Source organism: Urocitellus parryii, chromosome 12 (assembly GCF_045843805.1).
Source record: "Urocitellus parryii isolate mUroPar1 chromosome 12, mUroPar1.hap1, whole genome shotgun sequence".
Lineage (NCBI taxonomy): Eukaryota > Metazoa > Chordata > Mammalia > Rodentia > Sciuridae > Urocitellus > Urocitellus parryii.
In genome coordinates this window covers 50970639-50995489 of record NC_135542.1, presented here as the reverse complement: position 1 = coordinate 50995489, position 24851 = coordinate 50970639, and the positions used below count along the sequence as shown (strand labels likewise).

General features: G+C 42.1%; 1 protein-coding gene across 1 annotated transcript in view; it reads left to right on the top strand.

Moving 5' to 3' along the window:
* Positions 1-22860, top strand: part of Hadha (hydroxyacyl-CoA dehydrogenase trifunctional multienzyme complex subunit alpha) — a 39881-nt gene extending 17021 nt beyond the window's left edge. The window contains exons 8-20 of the mRNA XM_026408183.2: positions 7134-7256; positions 7685-7803; positions 10147-10203; positions 11858-11967; positions 13455-13589; positions 15587-15758; positions 17757-17843; positions 19534-19674; positions 20032-20100; positions 20689-20884; positions 21599-21713; positions 22109-22254; positions 22339-22860. Of these exons, the coding sequence (XP_026263968.1) occupies positions 7134-7256; positions 7685-7803; positions 10147-10203; positions 11858-11967; positions 13455-13589; positions 15587-15758; positions 17757-17843; positions 19534-19674; positions 20032-20100; positions 20689-20884; positions 21599-21713; positions 22109-22254; positions 22339-22484 (1616 nt within the window). The 3' untranslated portion in view covers positions 22485-22860. The remainder of the gene's footprint in view (positions 1-7133; positions 7257-7684; positions 7804-10146; positions 10204-11857; positions 11968-13454; positions 13590-15586; positions 15759-17756; positions 17844-19533; positions 19675-20031; positions 20101-20688; positions 20885-21598; positions 21714-22108; positions 22255-22338) is intronic.
* Positions 22861-24851: the final 1991 nt, after the last annotated feature.

The window sequence follows — 24851 nt, the reverse complement described above, 5'->3', positions numbered from 1 at the left end:
CCACCTAACAATGCAACTAGCCTGTGTATGATACATTTCTATCTAGAGCTCAGCTCAGGTAGAAAGAAGACTGAGCTATCAAGTACCGGAGCAGCAAATTAAAGTAATAAGCTAAAATGAAAGTAACTGAAGCCTTTAATCACTATTTCCATATTTTATGCAGAAGGTTAGAACTGGAGAAAGCACCAGCCTCCTCTCTGTTCCATTCACTTTTTGGAAGGAGGGTCAGATGGATTCACACATAAAGGCCATCTCACTATTAAGGAAGCCCTAAAAAAAAGTCTCCTGCAGCTTTATGGACCCTGGGGAAAGGGGATGACCTGGGTATGGAAGTAAAGTGTCTTAAGATTCTCCCTTCTTTCCTCAATAAGGAAGCCTCATATAAAGAGATGTAGGAGTAGAGGTTTCTGGGCCAGTAATGGAAATATATATGAGCCTAGGAGCCCTGAGTCCCTGACTGCACCTCCCTTAGGGACTGCGATATGCTGGCTGCACACCATGTGGGTGTGGGGAGGGCAGTAATTCCACTTCCCATGCCATATTCCTTTTCCCCTTAGGAAGCATTTTAGCTCTCCATGGTTCTTTGCCAGGTAGGATGACCTTCATTCTTAAAGGTCTAGGCCGCATGCAGTTCTGTTTGAATTAGTTGTTGTAGTTTTCCATTGTCTAATCACAGGTTATGGTTGTGCAAATTCCTGAACCCCAAAATCCTGACTATCAGAAAAATAGCCCCATATAGGAGGCTGACTTATATATATCCTGGAGGGCACTGGCCTAACCCTGCAAAGTATTGCTACTTACCTGGCTTCGTAACTAAGTCTTGAAAAGTCCATTCCACTGTCCTAGTAAGCCAACTGCTTCACAATGATGGAGGATATGATAAAAACCATTGTGTTTTGTGTCATGGCCTGTTGCTGCACCTCATCACTATGCAGTGAATTTCTTGAACAGGAGGAGTACTATGTGGTGATGGTGGTGGGGAAGGTATTCTAAGTCCAGACGCATTGCAAACCAGCGCGGCAAACTCATAGCCACAATTTCTGTTCCAGTAAGAATTGACGTGCTCCCCTTTCCTTGAAAAAGCAACACAGTGTGATCAACCTGTCAATGGAGAGCTGCCTGGTCATTCTGGGGAGTCATCCTATCGTCTCTCCTGCTGGCCAGTTGGGCACTTGACAGACGCTATAGCAGGTTCATGTTGCTAGTAAACTCATGCATAACCTCCTTACCTTCCACTATAGCCACTGTGTTCAAGGGACAGTGACAGTAGTTGCTGGGGAAAGGCTGACTGGTGTCCACAGAACAAGTCATCCTATCCACTTGATAATTCGAATTCTCTGCTGAGGTGACCCTTTTGCAAGTATTCATATGGGTCACAAATATTTTCACATTGTTTGCCTGTTCAGAGAGGTCTGTCTACGTACTTTTCCCCAGGTGTTCTGGAAAACAGAAGCTTAAGGTCAGATGTTAGCATTTTTGCTTCCGAGGCTTCTTTCTTTGGCCTGCAGATGATACCTTCTCACCATGCCTGCCCGTGATCTTTCCTGGTTATGCACTTCCCTCGTGTCTCTTGTGTGTGTTCACATTTCTTCTAATAAGTATACCAGCCTGACTGGGTTAGGTCCACCCTAATAGTCTCACTTTGAGTCACTCACCTCTTTAAAGGTTTCATGTCCAAATGGAGTCACATTTTGTAATACGTGAGTTAGAGCTTCAGTGTACAAATTTTGAGAGGACAAAACTCATCCCATAATATATTGTCACTAGTTTTCCATCCAGGTTTCTTCTAAGTTCCCAACCATTCAGCCAAACCATTGGACACAGCCTATGACTCAGTATAGACTATAAGTATGTATAGTATATGCAGTGTAGACTCTAACGGCCAGTATAGACTCTGGCCATTTTACCTTCCCGTCAAAATGATCAAATCAGGTATACTGTTTAAAGCTCCACCCACTGAAAGGTTATCCTTCACTACTGTCTTTCAGAGATGTCTCAGAAAGGGACTGTGGTGTGGCAGCTATCCACTCCTGAGTGCAGCTTGCATAACAAACAGAACAAACTATAAACCAGGACTGAGTTTTCCTTTCCCCAGTCAGCTGTTCGTAAGGAACTCCCCATGAGGCTACAGGTGCAGACTAGGGGAAGGAGGAGTAAGGACTGTGGTCATTTTGGCCATTCTGCATGCACTTTTTGCCTTCAGGGTCTGCCCAGGCAGTCTCCTGTGTACCATATTCATTAGATAGTGGAGCACTACCTTCACACCCAGCTTTTTTTTGGCTTAGTGGGTCAGACAACATCCATTTCATGATAGGCAGCTCAGGTTACCTGGTAACTTGATGGCCCATGGTTAAGCCTTAAGCTCTACTAAGGATTACTAGCAAACCAAAATTGTTTCCCAAGAGTAGAGTAATTATTCCCAGAGGATGGTGGGGCTTTTTCCAAAATCCTAAGGACTCACACTGTGATCATTTACAGGAGCCTACTAAAGATTCCAAATAGCATCGCTTCTGCCACTGTCACTTCTCACACCATCGGGTTTGAGTCAGATGGCCCAAATGGCCGAAGAGCTTCTCTTGTCTTGAGCCTCACTCAAACTAACTGCTTTTTTAGTTACTAAGTAAATGGACTGGAGTAGCATACCCAAATGAGTAATATATTGTCTCAGAAATCCATAAAAACCCACCAAATGTAGTACCTGTTTTTGTAGGAGGGGCCAGATGCAGCAACTTATCCTTCACCTTAAAAGGAATGTCTTAACATACCCCAAAGGCCCCAAATATTTGTGGGATTTCTCCCCCCTCCTTTTTTTGGTTCCAGAGATTGAGCCCAGAGCGGCTTAACCATTAAGCCACATCCCATGCCCTTTTTTAATGTTTTATTTTGACACAGGTTCCCATTAAGTTGCTTAGGGCCTTGTTAAGTTGCTGAGGCTGGCTTTGACTTTGCAATCCTCTGCTTCAGCCTCCTGAGTTGCTGAGATTACAGGTGTGCAACATCACACCTCACTCATTTGTGGGATTTCTTTTGATACTTCCTGTTCATGTGATCCATTCAGCACAATATCATCAGTATAATGATCCAGAATAATGTCTTGTAACAGGCCATCAGCATCTCTGTGGACTCAATTGTGATATGTGCCTGGAGAGTTGATATACCTACCCCTAAGGAAGAACAGTGAAAGTATATTGCAGGCCTTGCTAGCTGAAACTAAACTCATGTTCTGTGCCAATAGGTACTAAGGAAAAGGGCATTTGCCAGATCAGTAACTGCATTACCAGGTACAAAGGGACTGTGTTAATTTGCTAAGCAAATGGACTGCATATGGACTACCAGCTGCAATGCAGTTACCTCCTGATTAAGACGGTAATAAACCCTTGTCGTTCCATCTGTATTCTGCACAGGCCAAAATAGGCAAATTGAATGGGGAACAATGAGAATCACTACCCTCCATCTTTCAAGTCCTTCAGGGTGGCACAAATCTCTGCAGTCCCTCCAGGGTTGTGGTAGTACTTTTGTTTACTGTTTTCTGGGTAGAGACAGTTATAGAGGCTTTCACTTGGTTTTTCCCATCATAAGATCACTTATTCCTCAAGTCACAGAACCAATAATAGGGTTCCACAGTGTTGGAATTAGTGTCAGTTCAGAGCCAGTATAAAGTGATCTCCCCAAAGTTTGGTTATTTCCCTTTTCCCAAGGCAAATGACCATAGGTACTTGGGGGAAGACTAGTGAAAAAATAAAAAATAAAATCTTCTCAAGGGGACATAGCCTCCCCTTCATTCAAGAGGTTTCACAAACCCTTCAGTGGGTCCATGAACTGGCTCATCTGTGGGAACTGATTGAGGACCCTCTGACTCTGGTGTTAAGTTACACTTCTATTTACTAGACCTAGAATAATTCTGCTTATCCAAAACAAGTAAGTGTGGGAAGCCACTCCTAAGCTATTTAGTGTCTTTACTCAGCCTTGAACCAAGGAGATTTTGGTTTGACATTGTGAGTCATTTTTGTGGTTCCTCCTGCTTAATGAACTATGCAAGGCACGTGACCTCAGTCTTCAATGGGTTAGGAAGGCTGCTGTCCTAGCTCCGGAATTGGGCGTAACCCACTGGGCCTGGACAGCCCACCTCCTACTTTGCAGGCTCTCACTCTCTCTCTTTCCAGTGTGGAAGCTCAACCCCTAAACTTGAAGAGGCAGCTGTTCCCCAATTTCTAAAATTATTTCCTGGGTAGTGTGGGGTTTTTTTGCCACCTTCTTTTCTTAGCTGTAGGTCGCAGCCAGCTCACTCCACGCAGAGGAAACCCAAATTCCACCACCCGCGAGGGACAGGGACGAGAAGTAAACATTTAGTACACTGCCCATCTGTTTCTTTTCTAAGAATACCATGATCAAGTAGCCAACACCATAGGTCTCTGCCAGTCAGAATGTTCTGATTACTGCTTTGGCTCTTCTACCCTTTACAGTAACCATGCCCACCTTGGCTTGGCAGTTGAGTGCTGCTACTTGGCCCCTGCTACCCTGGAATCCCATATTCCCCATTGTATTTAGGGATTCCATTTCACAGTAGCAGCTCCCCCTGTAATTTCTGACCTACCAAGAAAAACAACCAGAGAGCTGTTCAAGGATGCAGGGCCTCCCCTCCTAAACATACTTCTTGCAGCGGTGTAAAAGGAGTGTCCTCTAACCCCTGAAGGGTGGCTGAGCAGATCCTATGTCATAAATCTACTCTAACATCTCAATTTCCTTAAATCTTTTAATACCTTTGTCTACTGTACACCAGCATCGTTCTGGTTCTTCAGTCTGTCTTCAGATGATCTGTCATTTTACTTATGGTGTAGAACCTTAAAAGAATTTACCTTCATTCTTTCCTACCCTTTGTGCTTTTTGTTGTTATACATTTTACTTCTACGTATATTACAAATTCCTCAATTATGGCATTTCTGTTTTAGACAATTATGTTTAAAAAAAAAGATTTAAAAGGGATAAAGCATTCTGGGTGTGTGTGTGTTTGTTTTTTGCTTTTGGGACAGGTTCTTGCCAAGTTGCTTAGGACCTCTTTAAATTGCTAAGGCTAACACCAAACTTATGATCCTCCTACCTTAGTGGAAACTTCTTTGGCTGTTGCTTCTTCAAATATTTCTGTCTCCCATTTTGAAGATTCCAGTTTCACATTAGATCACTTGACATAGACCCAAAATGAAGCTCTAAGTTTTTTGCTTTCTTGTTCTTTAATTCTGGCTATTTTCTATTGCATGTAATCAAGTTTTCTGGTCTTTTTTTCCTTTAGAATACTATCTGTTGTGCTGTGTATTACTCATTTTAGGGTTTTTTTTTTCCACGTTTTAGAAGTAGCGTTTGATTTACTTTTATCTCTTCAGTTTATTCTCATTTTGTTCCTGGTTTACTTTACCTTCTTGAATATGGCATGAACTTTACAGTAGCCTTTTTAACACTGTATCTGCTCATTCTACCTTTTGTTTCATTTCTGAGTCTGTTTCTATCTGGCTTCTTCTTGTACCTCTGTGGTGGTTCTTTTCTTGGTCTCAGATACTTTCCTCTCATGCATGTACAGAATAGTACTTAGCCAAAGTTTTGAGGAGCTCCTACATAAGATCCCTTTTGTGTGGTGCCTGCTTTCCAGTGTTCTACTTACAGATCTCAGTTGCCTTGGCCTCCCTGCAGGATTAGGACTGCATGATGACTTTTTGGATAAATGAATTTTTACCATTCAGAAATTTTGGGCTTGGTTCATTTTCCTCCTTCCCCACACAGGTTCAAAACAAGACAAATGTTGTAAGGAAGAGATCAGTTGTGTATTTGTTGAAGCTCCTACCTCTATTAGAATTATGTGTCCTAAGTGCCACAGACTGTATGAGATTGCTTTTTAGACCACAGCCACCTCCTCCAGTGGGGTTCTTGAACCCTTTAGATTGAGATCCTGGTAGGTGTCTGTTTTCACAGCCCCATAAATTCCCTTCTTTGGATTTTGGAGCCTCACTGTGGGTGGAGGGGGGGTGCCGGGGATGGAATCCAGTGCATAGTAAGTATACATTCTACACTGAACTACCCCCCACCCAGCCTGGGCCTCATTCTAGTCTCCTGCTTCCATTAGGTTCAAATTTGGCAAATGCCTTTAGTGAGCAATCAGCTGCATATTTTTTTTTCTTTTTTTTTTTTTTTTTTTAAAGAGAGAGTGAGAGAGGGGAGAGAGAGAGAGAGAGAGAGAATTTTAATATTTATTTTTTAGTTTTTTTTTTTTTTTTTTTTAAAGAGAGAGTGAGAGAGGGGAGAGAGAGAGAGAGAGAGAGAGAATTTTAATATTTATTTTTTAGTTCTCGGCGGACACAACATCTTTGTTTGTATGTGGTGCTGAGGATCGAACCCGGGCCGCACGCACGCCGGGCGAGCGCGCTACCGCTGAGCCACATCTCCAGCCCAAGCTGCATATTTTTTACAGATCCCCTTCTCTGTAGAAGTACTTTGTGTCCTAAACATCATCACACTGTGAGAGATTTCTCTCTGCCTTTCTGATCTAGCCCCTTCAAATCTCCTGACTGGCTTAGAACTCTAAAAATATTCATGATGTGAACTGACTTTGCATGTGATTTCCTCCATGGTGTACATGATCACCAGAAACTGATAGTTTCACTTGACCCGCAGTAGCATGCTTCAGCTTCAGCCCATGCCCCAAAGCATCACATATCCCTTCCAAAAAAAATGACCAACAATCGTCACTTTACCTAAGGAAGGCTCTTCCCTTTCTGGAATTTTAGTTTACATAGACCTTGTGAATCCACAGCTTTCTGGTATCTTTATAAATTATTTTGCAATTTATTCATTTTTTTCCCAGTTTTGCAGCAATATGCCAGCACACAAGACATACTACATCCTATAGGAGTAGAAGTCAGACTGAAAGATTCAAGGCCTTGTTTTCTACCTTGAGCACATTGCTTCACCTCTGCTTAGTGTATTTCCCCTCTTTGAGTCCACAGTTCTTGACTGCCACCTACTAGTCTCTGATCTAAAATGTCATTCTGTGCTGGAGCCTTTGGCTTTGGCATGCCTAGGTGTTTCCCTAGCTGGGACTCATCTAAATCCTCTTGCACTCCAGCCTGTTGTGTTCATTTTTACAGGACCAGGAATAAAACCTCCACAGGAACGGACAATTGAATACCTAGAAGAAGTTGCAATTACTTTTGCCAATGGACTAGTTGATAAGAAGATTTCTCCTAAGAGAAACAAGGGATTGATGGAAAGTGAGTATCTTTGTAAAGAACAAAGGCAAAACTTCCTCCCTGGGCATTTATTTTATTTGCTGTAGATTCAGAATGAAAAAGAAGTCGAGTACATTATTTACTGTAAACGTAAAGTCAACCTTAAAGGATTTCATGGCTCTGCTCTAGAGACAAGTTTAAAATTGTCAGTTAAAGCCTTTAAAATAAATAAATAAATAAGAAAAATTTAAATATTAAAAGTAGATACTATAATAGTGTAATAAACATGCCTGTACCCAAAGCCAAGCTTTAACATTTATCAACTAATTAAGGCATGTTTAGATCATGTGTTTAAAGAATAGTTCTTTCAGAGTAGCTAGAATTACTACATTTTCATGGAGTGTGCAGGACAAACTAACAAGGGAACTATACTTTTTGCAAAAGTATCTAAAAGCATTTTTACCTTACAGAACTGACAGCATACGCCATGACTATTCCATTTGTTAGACGACAGATCTACAAAACCGTGGAAGAAAAAGTGCGAAAGCAGACCAAAGGCCTTTATCCTGCCCCTCTGAAAATAATTGATGTGAGTCTTTTTCACCTGTACTCTTAACTTTCTCATATTTTCTCTCTTTATAGAGAACATACATTGCCATTTTAGACCACAGATGTCAGTACTGAAGTTCTTAAGTCTGCTATTAAAATACTTACACAGTAAGGGAAGAATGTGACAAGCTAGAAGGAGTCATAAAATGAAGTATTTTGGGAAAACAGTGTTAGATATGCTCCTCGGTTGATGAGTTTAAATCTGTGAGTAAGAAATCGGGAAAGCAGAAAAGAATCCTAAGTCTTGTCAGTAAAACAAGGCCAGTAAAATATTATACATGAATTATGAGGTAGTTGACACAAAAGTGATGGTTATTCTATCCTTAGTCAGAACTACTATCAGTACCTAAAATTCCTTAGAGACTTCCCATCGCTTTTTTTTTTTTTTTTTTTTTTTTTTTTTTTGGTACCAGGATTGAACCCAGGGGTACTTAACCATTGAGCCACATCCCCAGCCCTTTTTATGTTTTATTTTGAGACAGGGTCTTGCTAAGTTGACAGGGTCTCACTAAGTTGCTTAGGGATTCACTAAATTGCTGAGGCTCATTTTGAACTCACAATCCTCCGGTCTCAATCTCCTAAACCGCTGGGATTATATACATGCACCAGTGTGCCTGGTTCCCCATTGCTATAATTATTAAGGAAAATGTTATGTAAAAAAGATCCAAGAGAATAATTAAAATGGTCACAAGATTAAAAAACCTGTCTAAGGTAGACTTTGAAATTTAGAACTCTTTTATCTAAAAAGTCTAAGAGGATTAAGAGAGCATATAATTGAAGACTTTCACAATGAGAGAATGGGTCAGTCAACAAATATATTTTGAGCAGAAGGCACCAAATTACATAAAATATGAAGCACAGGCTGGGTGTAGCTCACTGGTAGAATATTTGCCTAGCATGCATAAGGCCCCAGATTCAGTCCCCAACACTGCAGAAAAATAAAATAAAATGTGAAATATGATCCCATACCTATATTCATCTCACAATCTGGGTGAGGGAGATTAAACATATACATGTGGGGAGGCAGACAGCTGTGGAAGAGGCATAAGGCAGCTCAAGAGTAATGGTAGGTATCAAGAGGACACTAAGGACACATGGGAAGGAGCAATCACTGTGAGCCAGAGAGATGAGGAAGGGCTCTGACCTGAGCCCTAAAAAATGAGTGGCAGGTAGGTGAAGGGAAAGTTGTGTCAGGTGGATTGGGCATTTTGAACAATCTTGGGAGCTAGAAAATGAGAGCCTCTTTAACGAGCATTTAATGAAACCAGCTTTTAAAGGTGAGAAGTGAAATATCTGAAGAAAGGTAACCTGAAACTGGATTTTAGAATGTTGGCAATTATGAATTGACAAATTTTACCTTTGTTCCATAAATTATAAAAAGCTGTTTTCACAGTAGTGGGTAAAAATCAATGTTGAGAGAGAGAATGTAGAGCATTCTCTACTATATTATAGTAGAGAATTAGCCAAGTATCTTGGTAGGTTAGGCTTTAAGTTTGAGTAAGACCCTGAGATGTAACAGTAGAAGTTAAAAACTACAGAAGTAATAAGAAACTTGGGGCTGGGCATGTGGCTCAAGCGGTAGCGCGCTCGTCTGGCATGCGTGCGGCCCGGGTTCGATCCTCAGCACCACATACCGACAAGAATGTTGTGTCCGCCGAGAACTAGAAAATAAATATTGAAAATTCTCTCTCTCTCTCTCTCTCTCTCCCTCTCCCCTCTCTCTTTAAAAAAAAAAAAAAAAAAGAAAAAAGAAACTTGCCAAAGAGGAATTATAAATTAAATTTTGATGTGTTAAATTTAGATGTTATGGGAAATTCAAAGAACAGTTTAGACAGAAGTCAGGATTAGGAATATGGATTTAGTTTGTTGTTTTAATTTTGTCGCTTCCATAAATGATGGTGATTGGGTTCAGGGTCATTTCTTCATCTTCTGTATTTGCCATTGTACTTAGGAGAGCTCTTACCCCAATGTGAAGTAGAATTTCATAGAGTTCATATGAATGTGATAAACTAGATAATGCATTGGAGGAAGAAAGCATAAAGAGAGAAGGGCTGAGAGTAGAAGATGAGTGTCTGCCTACATTTGTAAAAGTAAGGGAAGCTCTCTCTCCTTCTCGGCTTCATGCCAGGTTCATCAGTAGCCTCAGAGATGGAGAGTTCAGCCAGTCTAGAGCAGTTAGGCACTCAGTCCTGTACTTTCCCATAAATCTAGATTTTTGACCTATTCTTGGAAAAGCCTACCAATACTGGAAATTTTATTATGCATTATTAGACATCTCACTAGTCTATTCCAACCATGAACGAGTGCTTTCTGTGTTTTTTAGGTTGTAAAAACTGGACTTGAGCAAGGGAGTGAAGCTGGTTATCTTGCTGAATCACAGGTAAAGTTCATTCCTTCCAATTGTTTATTACTTATTGCAGGGAAACCAAAGATCCAATACTCTGTTTAAAGTAGGAAAAAAAATATTCAAAGCCTAATATATCTTTTTCTTCAGTGGTTGTCATTTCTCAGTGAACAAGTTGATGCTGAGAAAATACTGGTGGTCTGCAGATGTTTGAACTTGCTCTCCATAATGAAATCATAACTAGAAGGAATAGCAGCAGAGTTATAACCATTTCAGAATGAATCTCTTGGACAATTTTTTGTGTTTTGTTTGTTTTGTGGTAGTGAGAATTGAACCCTGGGGTACTCTACCTTTTTTTTTTTTTTTTTTTCCAGATGGTTTTGCTAAGTTGCCCAGGCTGACCTCTAATTTGTGATCCTCCTGCCTCAGCCTTCTGGTAGCTAGGATCACAGGCATGCACCACCGTGCCCAGCACTTGAATAGTTTTGTTCTGAATTTGAGCTGATTTGTTGTGGCAAAATGAATAAATTGATAAGAGTACCTGTTAGGACCTAGAGATGAAATGTTGAAGCCCAGCTTCTTTTTGGTGATTACAAAATGAAAAGAAATGTCTCATACCCAGTGAAAGACAAAGGTAGGCTGGGTACAGTAGCACAGGTACAGGGTCTTGCTAATAAGTTCCTAAGGGTCTCACTAAACTGCTGAGGTTGGCCTTGAACTTGAGATCTTCCTGTCTCTGTCTTCTGCCTGGCTGGGATTACAAGCCTATGCCATTTTTCAGAGCCAGTACTCAAACCCAATTGTGTCATACCCTGACTCTAGATATTATGCTATTAACCCCTAAATTGATATACTTTTTAAAGTGGTGGTAGGTATCTTGCAGGGCAGCGTAATATTATGGAAAAAGAACTAGAGAGTTAGGAGTTGACTTAGGAGTCAAGTTCCATTTCTGCCATTTTGAGGTAGTATGGCTTTAAACAGCAGAGTCAGTTCATATGTCTGGGCCTCTTCTCAACTCGAATAAAGCAGTTGGAGACATTTGTGAAGGCCTGTTTGGCTCTGAGACATAGTTTTGTGACAAAGAATACTACATCTCTGCTTTAAAGAATCCAAGAGCTAGGGGTTGGGGTTGTGACTCAGAGGCAGAGTGCTTGCCTAACATGTGAGGCACTGGGTTTGATCCTCAGCACCATGTAAAAATAAAGTAAAGATATTGTGTCCACCTATAACTAAAAAATAAATATTAGAAAAAAAGAATCCAAGAGCTAAGTTGATGCTGAAAAAATACTGGTGGTCTACAGATGTTTGAACTTGCTCTCCATAATGAAATCGTAACTAGAAGGAATAGCATTTTGTTTGAAAGCATTAGTCAGAACATGCTGCGGATGAGGATTTAAAAAAAAAATCGGGGCTAGAGTTGTGGCTCAGTGATAGAGCACTTTCCTAGCATGTTTGAGGCACTGGGTTAAATTCTCAGCACCGCATATAAATAAATGAACAAAATAAAGGTTCATCAACATCTAAAAAAAAATCAGTGGGAGACAGCATAGCCACCACTGAGTCTCCTGAACACCCCTGGGAAACCGAGGTGTCATGAATACCACCTGTGCTCTGCAGAGAAAAACAAACCAAAGGAATCCAAGTCACTCAGACTGTAAATTTCTACCTTTTCTTGTTCTTTACTTTTCAGAAATTTGGAGAGCTGGCATTGACCAAAGAATCAAAAGCCTTGGTGGGACTATATCATGGCCAAGTCCTGTGCAAGAAAAATAAATTTGGAGCCCCACAGAAGGATGTTAAGTAAGTTAAACTTAGAAGCCGTGGTGAACCTTACTGTGTGCATGCCACTTCACACTGCTATTCTTGTCTGCATATTACTCTTATTGTTATATTTAGGTACATTATGTATATTGTACGAACTATACAAAAAGAGAGGCATCATCCATTAAAGCTAATGTAAGGAAAAAATAGAAAATGAGTGAAAATCAAAGCCCTTAAGCTTATGAACATTACCCTCCCAATCACAATGAAGAAAAACATTATACCAGAAAATTCCCAAACTTGAATTAAATATCCTTAAATAAGCACTTGTAGTTAAGACAGAAATCACCTTGAATCAAAAATTCAAAAACTCAAAATTAAACGGATAGAAAAAACAGGATGATCTAAGAGTTGACCTAATTTGAGAAAGAACTGAAAAAAAAGATAGTAGATAAATTTTGAAATTTTAGGAGATGCTTCCTGGATTTGAAGTTAGTCTTCCTAACTTCAAGTTAGACTTGAGTATGATTTTTTTTTTTTTAGTCATAGATGGGCAGCATGCCTTTATTTGTTTATTTTTATGTGGTGCTAAGGATCAAACCCAGGGCCTCACACATGCTAGGCATGTGCTCTGCCAACTGAGCTATGGCCTCAGCCCTCCAGTATAACTTTCTAACATTATAACCAGAATGGTTAGGAATGAAACTTTACCCCTCATTTCACCTCTAATTTACATCTACAGAACTATAAATCTAGGGTTCTTTAATGAAGGAAGTATTTCTTTAATTTTTTTAAGTTATTTATTGTGGTAATATAGCATATTGTTCCAGAACTATCGAGAACTAAAAATAATCACATATGATTTCTGGTCTTCAGAAAGCTTAGAATTTATTTGAGGAAACAGTGAGCTTGTACATGAAGCCACTGCAGATTACACTGGAATAAATCAAGTGGTCCTAACAAGTTCAAGAGGAATTGGGTGAAAAGGTAGGGATGTGCACCTGTAGAGGCACCGGAGAGGGGAGGACCTGGATGAGCTAGTGACTTTTAGCTGAGTTTTGAGATCTTCAAAACTCATCCAGGTGAGGGGCAAGAGAGGCCCAGATATCAGGAGAAATGAAAGACAGCTGGAAAATGGTAAAATCACTAACAAATCACTGCTTAACAAGTAAAAAATAGTTAGTCTTCAGACATGTCACTGCCAGTTGGCCTTTGTTCAGAAAACTAAAATATCCATGTTCGTTTTAGGCTTAGGAGGGGTGGTGTCATTTTCCATGATCTTCAGGCACTATTGGGAATTAGTATAGTTCTGGGAAGACCTGTTCTTTTAGACCCAAAAAATGTTTGCATTTCACTTTAAAAATCAATTATTTATTAAAACTGTATTTGTATAGATAAAAATTATTTAAAGCACCTCATAGTTGCCTGTTTGAGTTAGTTTATTGAATGATAACTTGGGCAACCTCTCACTTTTACTGAAACAAGTAAGAGTTCTTTCCCAGAATCATTTCATCCTTTGCTTTCAGGCATTTAGGTATTCTTGGTGCAGGGCTTATGGGAGCTGGCATCGCCCAAGTCTCCGTGGACAAGGGGCTGAAGACCCTTCTTAAAGACACTACGGTAGCTGGACTGGGACGGGGACAGCAACAAGTGTTCAAAGGGTAAGGCTGCTCTCTGCTTTTGCCAGAAGTAAAAATGTTTTACGGGGTTTTTGGTATCTTGGTTTGAGGGTATGGTTTGCCATCAGAGATTCCTTTGCCCTGAACACGGTGATACTCCATAGTTAAGTTACATTTTCTTTGATTTTTAGAAACACTAATTCCTTCTTGCACTTCAAGGTAGCATGAACTTTAACATCACTGGAAACTGTAGTCTTTGAGTGCTGAAGGGAAAACCTTTTCCAGTAGATATTTTGTTTGTTTTGTTTTCTTGGTTAGTTGGTATTTTTAAATGCCGTTTATCTTATGCTTTGGTGTCAGACTAGAAATCCTCAGGCCTGTGGGTTTTACTGCAGTTTGCATGTAGTTGCTGTTGTGTAATGGCTTCCTAAACCAGCAGGACAGTATCTCTGTTGAGAGGGCTGAGGCTGGGGTGTGAGGGAATGTGCAGTAACTGTAGGTAAAGGCCAGGCCAGTTGAGACTCTTGGGCCTTGTCTTTCTTGACTGTCATGACAAGGCGAAGCCATTTCCTGCTGAGTCCATAACAGCTGAGGCTTTGCAGACTGTGCCTCCGTCTTACTCTGAATTGACAAGGGTGGCTTATTCTCCCCCTCCCTACCTGCCCACTCACCCCACTCACCCCACACACGTACCGCCAGTTTTGCTGAGGGGATATGCAGCAGCAGTTTGGCCAACCTGGGGTTGGTCTCAGCACTGTGTGCTGCTCAAGCATGATGGACAAGCTGGCTGCACTTAGACCGTCCTGCTAGTGACTTTTAGCTGAGTGAGCTTTTTTTGTTTCTTAAATGAATTTATGTAGCTGAAGCACATTGTTAACGTTTGTACAGGAGTTTATATGCTGCTACCCTAATGCTAGGACCTGACAGGTTTAGTAATGTTGGGAGCTTATTGTAAGATAAAAAGGAATTGTAATAAAAGATTCTGACCCCCCCCACACACAAAAAAAAATGGTGTATGCTAGAGAAATAACAGCATTTCTCTGAAACTTGTAAACAAGCATCCCCACACAGCATTTAATACAGTCACCAAAAAGAGAAATTGTTGCTCTATGATAGCTTCTTTCTGTGACCTGTCTGGGTACAACCATCCTAGCTTTACTTTTCATCTCAGAAACCTCAGTTCTGACAAGGCTCACTCACCATGCAAGTGACTTGGGACATCATTCCTGTCCCCTCCCAATTTATTGGCAGTAAGGGCTGGGGATGTGGCTTAGTGATAAAAAGGAAGAAGGAAACGAAACGAAACCAAGAGGTTTGAGCCCATACTTTCAAGTCTTAATTTGATATTTCTTTTAACTTATCTGTGGCTTTGTTTTTCTGTTGGTTACAGAAATTGGTGAATGGAATTTAGCTTTATACTTCAGTAGAGGAAAGCTCTAGGTTATTTATTCTGAATGTGTGGTTAGATTAAATCTAAAAGAGTCTGTTTTCATTGGCAATAAAATACACTGAGTAGCAGGAATCCTTTGTAGCTGCCTTTGGAAAGGGAGAAACCTTGAGTTAATGTTTTATGTGATAAATGCAGTGAGCTACTAGGTGCTGAGCAAGAAGGGGATTGAAGAGAACCACCTAAGGCTTCCTCTAGAAGATTACAGGTAGAGAACACCATGAGTGATGACAACCAGTGTGACAACCAGGTGGTTTAGTTAGAGAATTAGAACGGTTGCTCTTCTGCCATTCTCATATTTGAGTTATTTACTCCTCCTGGCAAATTGAACTGTTTCATGAGGGATATAGTTAATGTAAGTTGGGCATTTAGAGGTTATTTTGTATTGAAAGTATATGCACTTGGGGGTCAACTGGTTTTTGAAAGCTACCTTATCTTAACTAGCCATAAAAGAAGCTCTGAGCTTCTTTGAGCTATTACCCCTCAAGATGGGGGTAATAAAATAACTCCTTCATAGAGCTGTAAAAAACACACAGTGACACTGTAGCCCGTGGACACTCAATAAATGCCACTCTCCTTTCTTTTTGTCTAGATTAAACGACAAAGTGAAGAAGAAATCTCTAACATCATTTGAAAGGGATTCCATCTTCAGCAACTTGATTGGGCAACTTGATTACCAGGGTTTTGAAAAGGTTGACATGGTGATTGAAGCTGTTTTTGAGGACCTCAGTGTTAAGCACAAAGTACTAAAGGAAGTAGAAGCAGTAAGTAAGAGGCTTGACACATTTGGATCCTAATGGAATGAGTGGGGGAAACTGAGAGATTTTTAAAGAACTAGTGGGAAACTCGTGGTTCTCTATACAGCACTATTTGTTTCCAAACATAAGGGGTTTTTTTTATTGGTTTTTTAAAAAATGTTTTTTAGCAGTAGATGGACTAACAACTTTATTTATTTATTTTTATGTGGTTTGAGGATCAAAACCAGTCCCTCGCATGTGCTAGGCAAGCACTCCACCACTGAGCATAACCCCAGCCCCTAAACATAGTTTTTGTGTGAGCTCAGGAACTCTCCATGGTAGAAAGGTCAGATCTAAATCATAAAGGAAGAAAATTAAATAGCTTATTAACCTAAACACAGGGTTCATTGGCTTTATTTATGAGGAGAGATAAATCACTCAAAATACAAATAACTTGATGGAATTATATAGCCAGATGTTTTGAGATTTTGGTTGGCTACAAGTGATAACCAAATTTCTTCTAGGCAGCAAAGGACTCCAGGCAGGAGTCAAATGCGTGTTCATAGAAATGCTACTCTGGTCCTCCTCCCAAATGCTCTGAGACAGGATGACATGAGTAATAGGAGTCCTTGGTGGTGGTATCAAGAAAGAGCCTAGAAAGAAAGAGATGGCAGTAATCTGGGCATGAGGCAGGACCACAGCTAAGCATGTCCCAGGAGAGGAAGAATTGTCAGCCATTTTTGTGTGAGGAGAGAGTGGTAACCATTACACTACAAATTGAGACTGTTGCCAGCCATTTTGGAGACATTAGTTTGCTCTTCCTAGAGGATTTTTCCACCAGTACTTGATACTAATGACACATTTTGAGACTGCTCACTTAGTCATGCCATACTGTCAAGTCTCATTCCACTTTCAATTAACTAAAATCATGGGATCTTTATCACAGGTTTACTGCCAACCCAGGTCTTTTCCCTCGTGTGCCTATAGAGTTCTTTCTTTTTCTTTTCCTTTTTTTTGAATCTTAATGCAATACTTTATCTTTATCTCTGTCATAATTGATCTTATTTTATACTATCTTTTTGGTATGTTAACCTATCTGCAGCCTTAATTCTCATCTCTGATATTTGGATCCTGCCTATCCCAGACTTGTGCAAATTTAACAGGTGCATCTTCCATGTTTTTCACCCAAGCATTTGAATTAAAACAAGAATAAGTTGGAGGATGGGGCTGTGGCTAGCAGTAGAGCACTTGCCTTGCACATATAAGGCCCTGGTTCAATCCTCAGCACCACATAAAAATAAACAAATAAAATAAAGAATTGAGTCCATTTACAACTAAAATAATATTTAAAAAAAAAGAATAAGTTTGGATCAGAGACAGAATGCTGTGTTAGAGATTATCCTCCAGGCTAATAAAGTCCACAGTGTTCATGTACTGTGGATATAATTGTAGTGATATACCACTTTTTATTAATGCACTATAAAAAAATGAGCTAGGCATGCATGTATGTCTCATTTTTTTAAAGGTCAAGGCAGGAGTGGAGGGTGTCATAAGCTTTCAGACTTGAGGACAGATCCCAATAAGAAGAGGTGTTGAATCCATGCTGATTCTTCAAATAAATGAAATTTGATTTAAGGCCATCTTGTTAGTATCTAAGGATTTTTCTTTTCTTTTGAGATGCTAGGGATTGAACCCAGAGTCTTACACATGCAAAACAAGTGCTGTGCCACTGAGCTACCAGCAGCCTGCATCTAAGACATCTTATTTATTCAACTGCTGAGATATACTCTCCAGGTCAGGACCTTATGATAGACCATATCTAGACTGAACAGGAAAAAGAATAAGGTCAACACATTCCCCAAAACAAAAGCTTGGGTGATCTGAAATGTCTGGGTGAGTGCTGTTTGTTGTCTGAGCCTTATGGTGAGAGGGTGGGCCTGGCCCACATGACCCTTCTTAGCTTTGCTACAGACTCTGTCATCTCCAGGCCTATGTGACACATTCTTAAATGCTTTTCCCTTGCAGGTGATTCCAGATCACTGTATCTTTGCCAGTAACACATCTGCTCTCCCAATCAATGAAATTGCTGCTGTCAGCAAAAGACCTGAGAAGGTAATCTCTGAACAGAGAAAAACCCTGAAATGTTTTACTGCTTCAGACTCACTGATGAAAGGCTTAGAATATAAATAAGAGAAATCACAGTGTGGATTATGAAGTGGAGGAGTGATTCCCAAAAATTGGGCACAGGAAAGTTAGGCCATGACCAATGTAAGGTACAGTAATAAGTGAAGTACAACTAAATATATGTACTTTGGTTATTTGCATCCTAATTGGTATTGGTTTTCAAACCATCCTTTATCCTCTAATTAGACATTGAAGGATAGGCCCTAAAATAAGAATAAAATATCCATTTGGCTACAGAGCAGTCTAGTAATTGTTTAGAATAGGTTGATAGGGGTAAGGTGGCCTGTGTCTACCCATGGCTTTGATTAGACCTTCTGCCCAGGACATGAAAAGGCTGGTGCAGAAGCACCTAAGTATTTTAGACCAAAGTAAAAGAACAGTTCAGAGTATAGAAGAAACTTTTGGATTGATAAGTGAAGATAACATTTAATTGATAAAGATCAGTGGTCAGACTTCAGGGACAGCTGACCTGTGATGGCATCCCTCCCTGCTATTTACTAACTGACCCTGAGCTACTGATTTGAACCTCATGATGCCTTTTTTCCTCATCTAGAAAACTTGACAAGTTCACAGAGTTATAATGGATTAAATGTTAGAAATAAATGATAAATGGATTAAAATAGTAGGTATTATTAGTTGTAACTAGTAACTAAAGTGGAGGGAGAAAGCAGAACTGTAAATTAATGAATTAGACTTCTTGCACAGTTTTGTTTTGAAGCCCATCAAATTGTTAGCTTTCTGAGATGGTTTTAAATGTCTGCATAAGACTGGGTATGGTGGCACACGCTTGTCATTCCAGCTACTCAGAAGATTGAGGCAGGAGAATTGCAAGCTCAGAGCCAGCCTGAGCAACCCTGTCTCAAAATAAAAAATAGAAAGGGCTGGGGAGTAGTAGAGTGTCCCTGCCCAGCATGCATGAGGCCCTGGGTTCTCTCCTAAGTGCCACAAAAATAAATAAAATGGTAGGATGCATCAGGATCATTGAGAAGATTCATTAAAACACAGATCCAGACCACACCCTCAGAGTTTTCTAATTCAGTAGGTCTGGCTTAGACTTCGGAATCCATACTTCTGGTGTTCATAGGTGATGTTCATGATGGTGGATCTGGGTACTACACTGTGAAAATCACTGGTTTAATGAGTCTACAGGTGCATAGGATTGTGCAGAAGTGTTTCTTAAGCTTAGAGTCCTAGTGGTGAGACTCATCTGTGTAAAATGCAAATACATCTCTGACAGTCCAGCATATTAACCAATGCTTCTGCCTGTCCCTTCCCCACAAAATGTGGACCTCTCACCTAAACCATCATCATCATTACTATAAGTGGAATCTTCATCCATTCTTCCCCAGTAAATCTAGTTTGGCCTTTAGCTGTGACTTTGGCACTGATTGTTGGTAGACACAAATATCCTTAGAAACAAATGGAAGAGGAGGATTCTGGTTAGCTCACCTTAAACATACTGTACCTCTCATCAGAAATCCATGGAACTACATGACTTAATAAGCAGTATTCCTTATCACATTCACCTTTCCCTCCATTATTTTTCTAACAAAAAATGAAGGTGTCAGGTTCCCTCCTCAGCATTTGTAGATCTGTTGGCTTTGGCTGTCTTTGCCAGGTGATTGGTATGCACTACTTTTCTCCTGTGGACAAGATGCAGCTACTAGAGATCATCACAACAGAGAAAACATCCAAGGACACAACTGCTTCTGCTGTAGCAGTTGGTCTCAAGCAAGGGAAGGTCATCATTGTGGTCAAGGTGAGGAGCTGGGATTTTACAACACATTTGAAAGTTCTAAAAGGACTCCCTATACCTCCAGACTTGATAACTGTTTTCTGGAGCAAATATAGCAGTTTCAGATAATGATGTCCCCTTGGTTGTTTCTGGAATATGACAGGATCCTCCCACTCATTCCAGGCCTTGAAGGTGACCATGAAACAATTCGTTGTGCCAGACTATCCCAGAATAACTTTCTTTGCAATTTAATATTAAGGACTCTCATTGAGATTTTAAATTCTCTTAAACTTTGAAATCACAGCTGGGAAAGCAAGACTTCTTGGACATGAGTAGTTCCAGTCAAAAGCAGACAATGAGTTCACCTTCTTTCCCTTGCAGGATGGACCTGGCTTCTACACCACCAGGTGTCTTGCACCCATGATGTCTGAAGTCATACGAATCCTCCAGGTGGGTATTACTTTGTGGAGCATTTGAGGCCTCTTCCACTCCTTCACTCAGGTCTCCAAACTGAAGACGTCAACAGGAGGTACAAGGCTCCTCTGAGTACACTAACTCCTGCCGCTTCTTCGGGAGGCCCTTTTGTACCCACCATCTCTGTGCAGGAGTGGAAGTCATGTAGGCCACAGTAAATGGGCAGAGTTTGAACTCTGCTCCCTTAGACACTTGCCCAAACAGGAATCTCAGCGCTCTGCAGCACTGCTCCTTGGCAGTACTGATGTATTTTACGGTCATGGTGCTCTTAGCCTTGTCACCTATTGCATCTTCTTAGTATTGAGATTCAGAATTGCAAACATGGAAGGAAGTAGATAATTTGTTCCTCTCTAAACTTCCTTCAAGTGCTATAGATCAAGAAGTTGCACACTTTCCACCTGTGCTTTCCTGCATGGAGTGCCAGTCCTGGGCATAGCCAGGTAAAACCCAGAGAGATTTTGCACAAGGCTATGCCAGGGGCTAGCCAGAGGAGTCCTTCTGTGTGTGTTGGGGAAGGATCTGAGATGGCCTTTCCCTGAGGCCCCTGCTTCACTTCCTATTCAGGAAGGCGTTGACCCTAAGAAGCTGGATTCCCTGACCACAGGCTTTGGCTTTCCTGTGGGTGCTGCTACCCTGGCAGATGAAGTTGGTGTGGATGTAGCGAAACATGTGGCAGAAGATCTGGGCAAAGCCTTTGGGGAGCGGTTTGGAGGTGGAAGCCCAGAGCTGCTGAACCAGATGGTGTCCAAGGGCTTCCTGGGTGAGTAGGCACAAGGAAAGGTGACTGGCACCATTAGTTCTCAGCATGGTCTTGAGAACACAGAATCACAGAAGGCCCACAAGGACGAGTGTTTCTTAAACACTCAAGCCTGGTCATAGGGAGTTTCAAAAATGATTTCCTGGGCACCTAGGCCTATCAATTACAGACAAAAGACAGAGAGAAAGCCAGATATGGTGGTGCACATCTGTAATTTCAGCAGCTTTCGGAGGCTGAGGGAGGAGGATTAGAAATTCAAGACCAGCCCAGGCAGCTTAGCAAGACCCTGTCTCAAAATAAAAAGGGTTGAGGATATAGCTCAGTGGTAGAGCATCAATCCCCAGTACCACCAAAAAAAAGGTCTAGACTTCTTGGTCTTTGCCACTACCAGGCCCAAGAGGCATTTCTGTTCTACCTCTGCTACATCTGTGGAAATAGCAAAATCTCTGCTAGGCCTTGCCTCCTGGGGCCTGGTGTTATGGATCTGGACATGAAAGCTCACCTGAGCAGCCTTTTCAAGCAGATACAGATTTCCAAGCTCCAGAAATCACAAGATCTTCCTTCCTTCTCTGTCAGCTCTTCTGATAAAGAAAGAATTTCAGGGTGAGCTGGATGCAGGGAAAAGACTGGAGCTTTACAGCAGGTAGCAGAGACAGGCACTCGTGGCCAGGGCTGGGAGAACAAGTGGTGATGCTGCCTCTTCTTTTCTTCTTTTAGGTCGCAAATCTGGGAAAGGCTTTTACATTTATCAGGAGGGCTCGAAGAATAAGAGTTTGAATTCTGACATGGATACTATTTTTGCAAGTCTGAGGCTTCCTGCTAAGCCCGAGGTGTAAGTCAGTTTGAGTGGCTCAGGGCAAGGAAACACATTTCTGACAGCCCAAAGCTTCCTGGCCCCTGTTCTATTTCCCTTATGCTCACCTGAACCGAGAGAACACTCCTGAAGCTGGCACAGGCGTTCCTCCCAGCTCTTGATTATCACTTGTGAGCACTTGATTATCCCCTTGTGCCAGACCCTCATGGGTGCTCAGTTTCATATCACTTAGGACAAGTAACACCCCTTTTTTCCAAGGGAAAGCCTGGGCCTCCCAGGCGGACTTCTCTGCAGAATGAAAGGTTTGGTCCTGCCTGGCCACAGGACTCCCCGCACCCACCCACACTTCGTGCTCAATCCCAGCTCTGCTTGCCCCCCTGTTCCTCTGCCTAACTGTCTCTTCATGTTGGCAGCTCCTCTGATGAAGACATCCAGTACCGTGTGGTGACAAGATTTGTGAATGAAGCAGTGCTGTGCCTACAGGACGGGATCTTGGCCACACCTGCAGAGGGAGACATCGGAGCAGTCTTTGGCCTTGGCTTCCCCCCTTGTCTCGGAGGTTCGTCTGTGGGCTGGCAAGTCTCCCTTCATCCTGGTGCTCTCATTGCTGCCTCTTTCAATAAAGTCCTGTTTCTCTGTCCAGGTCCCTTCCGTTTTGTGGATCTGTATGGTGCTCAGAAGATAGTGGACCGGCTCCGGAAGTATGAAGCTGCCTATGGAAAACAGTTCACCCCATGCCAGCTGCTCATTGACCACGCCAACAGTCCCAGTAAGAAGTTCTACCAGTGAGCAGGCCCTCCCACCCTGCTCCATCAGTGCACTAACCCAGCTGCCAGCAGCGCTGCTTCAAAAGTGCCATCTGGGTGTATCAGGAAGCAGAAGGAAAACCAAGCCTGGCCTTGAGTTTGCTCCTTAATTAAAGTGCCTTCAGCTCTGACCATCTCCTTCCTGGTGAAGTCTGACTATGAATTAGAGTTTGTACTTCATATTGGAAAGTGGAACCCACTGTGCTCCTTTTCTAAACCCTGAAGCCCAAATCAGCAGCTAAGAGCCATCCAAAGCCACTTTTGTTGCCTGTTCCTCCCAGGAGGCCAGTGGTGGCTAGTGGTGGCGAGGGCATTTCTGTACCCAGCCCAACAGAACCACAGTAAAAACCAAACTATCACCCGCTTGGTTTGGTTCTTTTTCTTGTGTCTTTGCCCTTCTGGCTCAAGCCCTTCTTGAGGACATGAGCTGGAATAAAGCCCTGTCCCTTTGGAGTAGGAGGGTAATGGGGGAGTTCTGGGCATCTGCTTGAGAGAGACTGTGATACCAGAAAGTGGGACTTTTTGTGCCCACAGCCATTTAAGCTTAACTGCTTAAATGCTTTGGCAGGGCTGCTCACAGGGGAAATGACCCTGGGTACTGAGAGTAGCAGAATTATAAGAGGAATGGTGTGCCAGGATGCAAAAGGTATGACTTTCCACAAACTGGATCTCCTCACCGTATGATGGTACCCGTTTCCTTTCCTGGTATGCCTCATGCATGATTGCTTCTCAGTATGTTTGTGGCAATGTCAGAGTTAAACAGAGGAGATGACATTTCTCCAATGCAGGAGTCCTGCATGTGCTGGCCCACACCAGGGAAGACGAAAGATGCCTGCATGGAGGTGAGAGGTGGCCGAGAAGCAGCAGAGACCGCAGCCTCCCCCATTGCTATCACCTCATCTCTCCCCACCCCCGTCCCTGGTGTGCTGGGTTCTCACACTTGTGTTCTGGCAGTAGTGCCCAGTTGGATAAACAGTGTTGGGCTCCTAACTGGGTCTGGCAGAAAGATCCACACTGAGTTACCAAATGTGTGCGGAATCCTAATTCAAGTCCCATAACACTCGGTGCATTCTAAACTCAGATACTGCCCACTCTGCTCCATTTGCAAGTACTTAAAGCATTTCCCTAGTCCCAGCTCAGGTGTTGGGACTGGCAAGTATAAAGTTTAGCTTCAACTCTACTAAATACTGGTTGCTATTTGCTAGGAAGGCAAACCATACAACAGTTATCTCTTGAGTTGGGATTTCTGGATGACCAGTAGAAGACAGAATTGATCCTCTGTACTAAGGCCTTGAACAGGTTTCTTATTCTTTTCTTTTTTTGGCACCAGGGATCAAACCCAGGGGCACTTAACCACTGAGCCACATCCCCAGCCCTTTTTATAATTTATTACTAAGTCGCTGATGCTGGCTTTGAACTTGAGATCCTCCTGCCTCAGCCTCCCAAGTTGCTGGAATTACAGGTGTGTGCCATCTAGCCCATGAACAGCTTTCTGTGTGTGGGGATCTGAGAGCCTCAGACCCCTATAATGCAAAAAGATGAACTTGAGCCCAGATTTGACATCTGGGTCTTTTCCATCAATAGCACCAGGTGGGTGTAAATTATGTCCAATCAGTAGGAGTTGGCAGGTTCTTGTAGGGCAGCAGCCGGTGAGATGCTTGCAAAAGGGAGTAAAGGCTGCTGCCAGCTGCCTCTGGGGACATATGAATAGACTACATCCACACACCATCCCAAAGCCATCTCCTGCCTGGAGGCGGAGGCATGTGCATGGTGCCCATTGGTCATTGTGACCCTCCAAAAGAAAACTGTTGACACCCAGAATTCCACTTGCACTAATCTCCAGGGGCCTAGCATTTATTTCACTAGTCCTTGAGGATTCATGAAAACAATCTGTGAGAAATCCAAAGGTCTCTGTTCCTGTGCTCTTTTCTGACTTCCCTCCCTCAGAAGGGGCAGCAGCATGGCTTACCTACCCATAAAAAGAAACCCAGGAAATAAATATCTAGGCAGACTCAGTAAGGCAGAAAAGAAGGCTACCGCCTATGGGCCCTGACCCAGTGAACATTAGGAGTAGTGTGCTTCAGAGTGTGGTGACAGTGAAGTTGGTGGCATGGGCTTGTACACAGTGACCCAGAGGTCTGGAACCAAGGAGGTCACCAGGCTCTAGAGCGAATGGTGTAAAGATCTGCTCTGAAGTACCTGAAGGCGAGCAGGAGGAGTGAAAGGCAGGTTTTCCAAAGCTACCCGTTCCTTTCTCTCACCTAACTAACTTCCTATGCCAGTGACAGAAAACCAGGGAAGGACACTAAATGTCCATCAGAGCCCAATGCTGGGGGCAGGAGACTGGCAG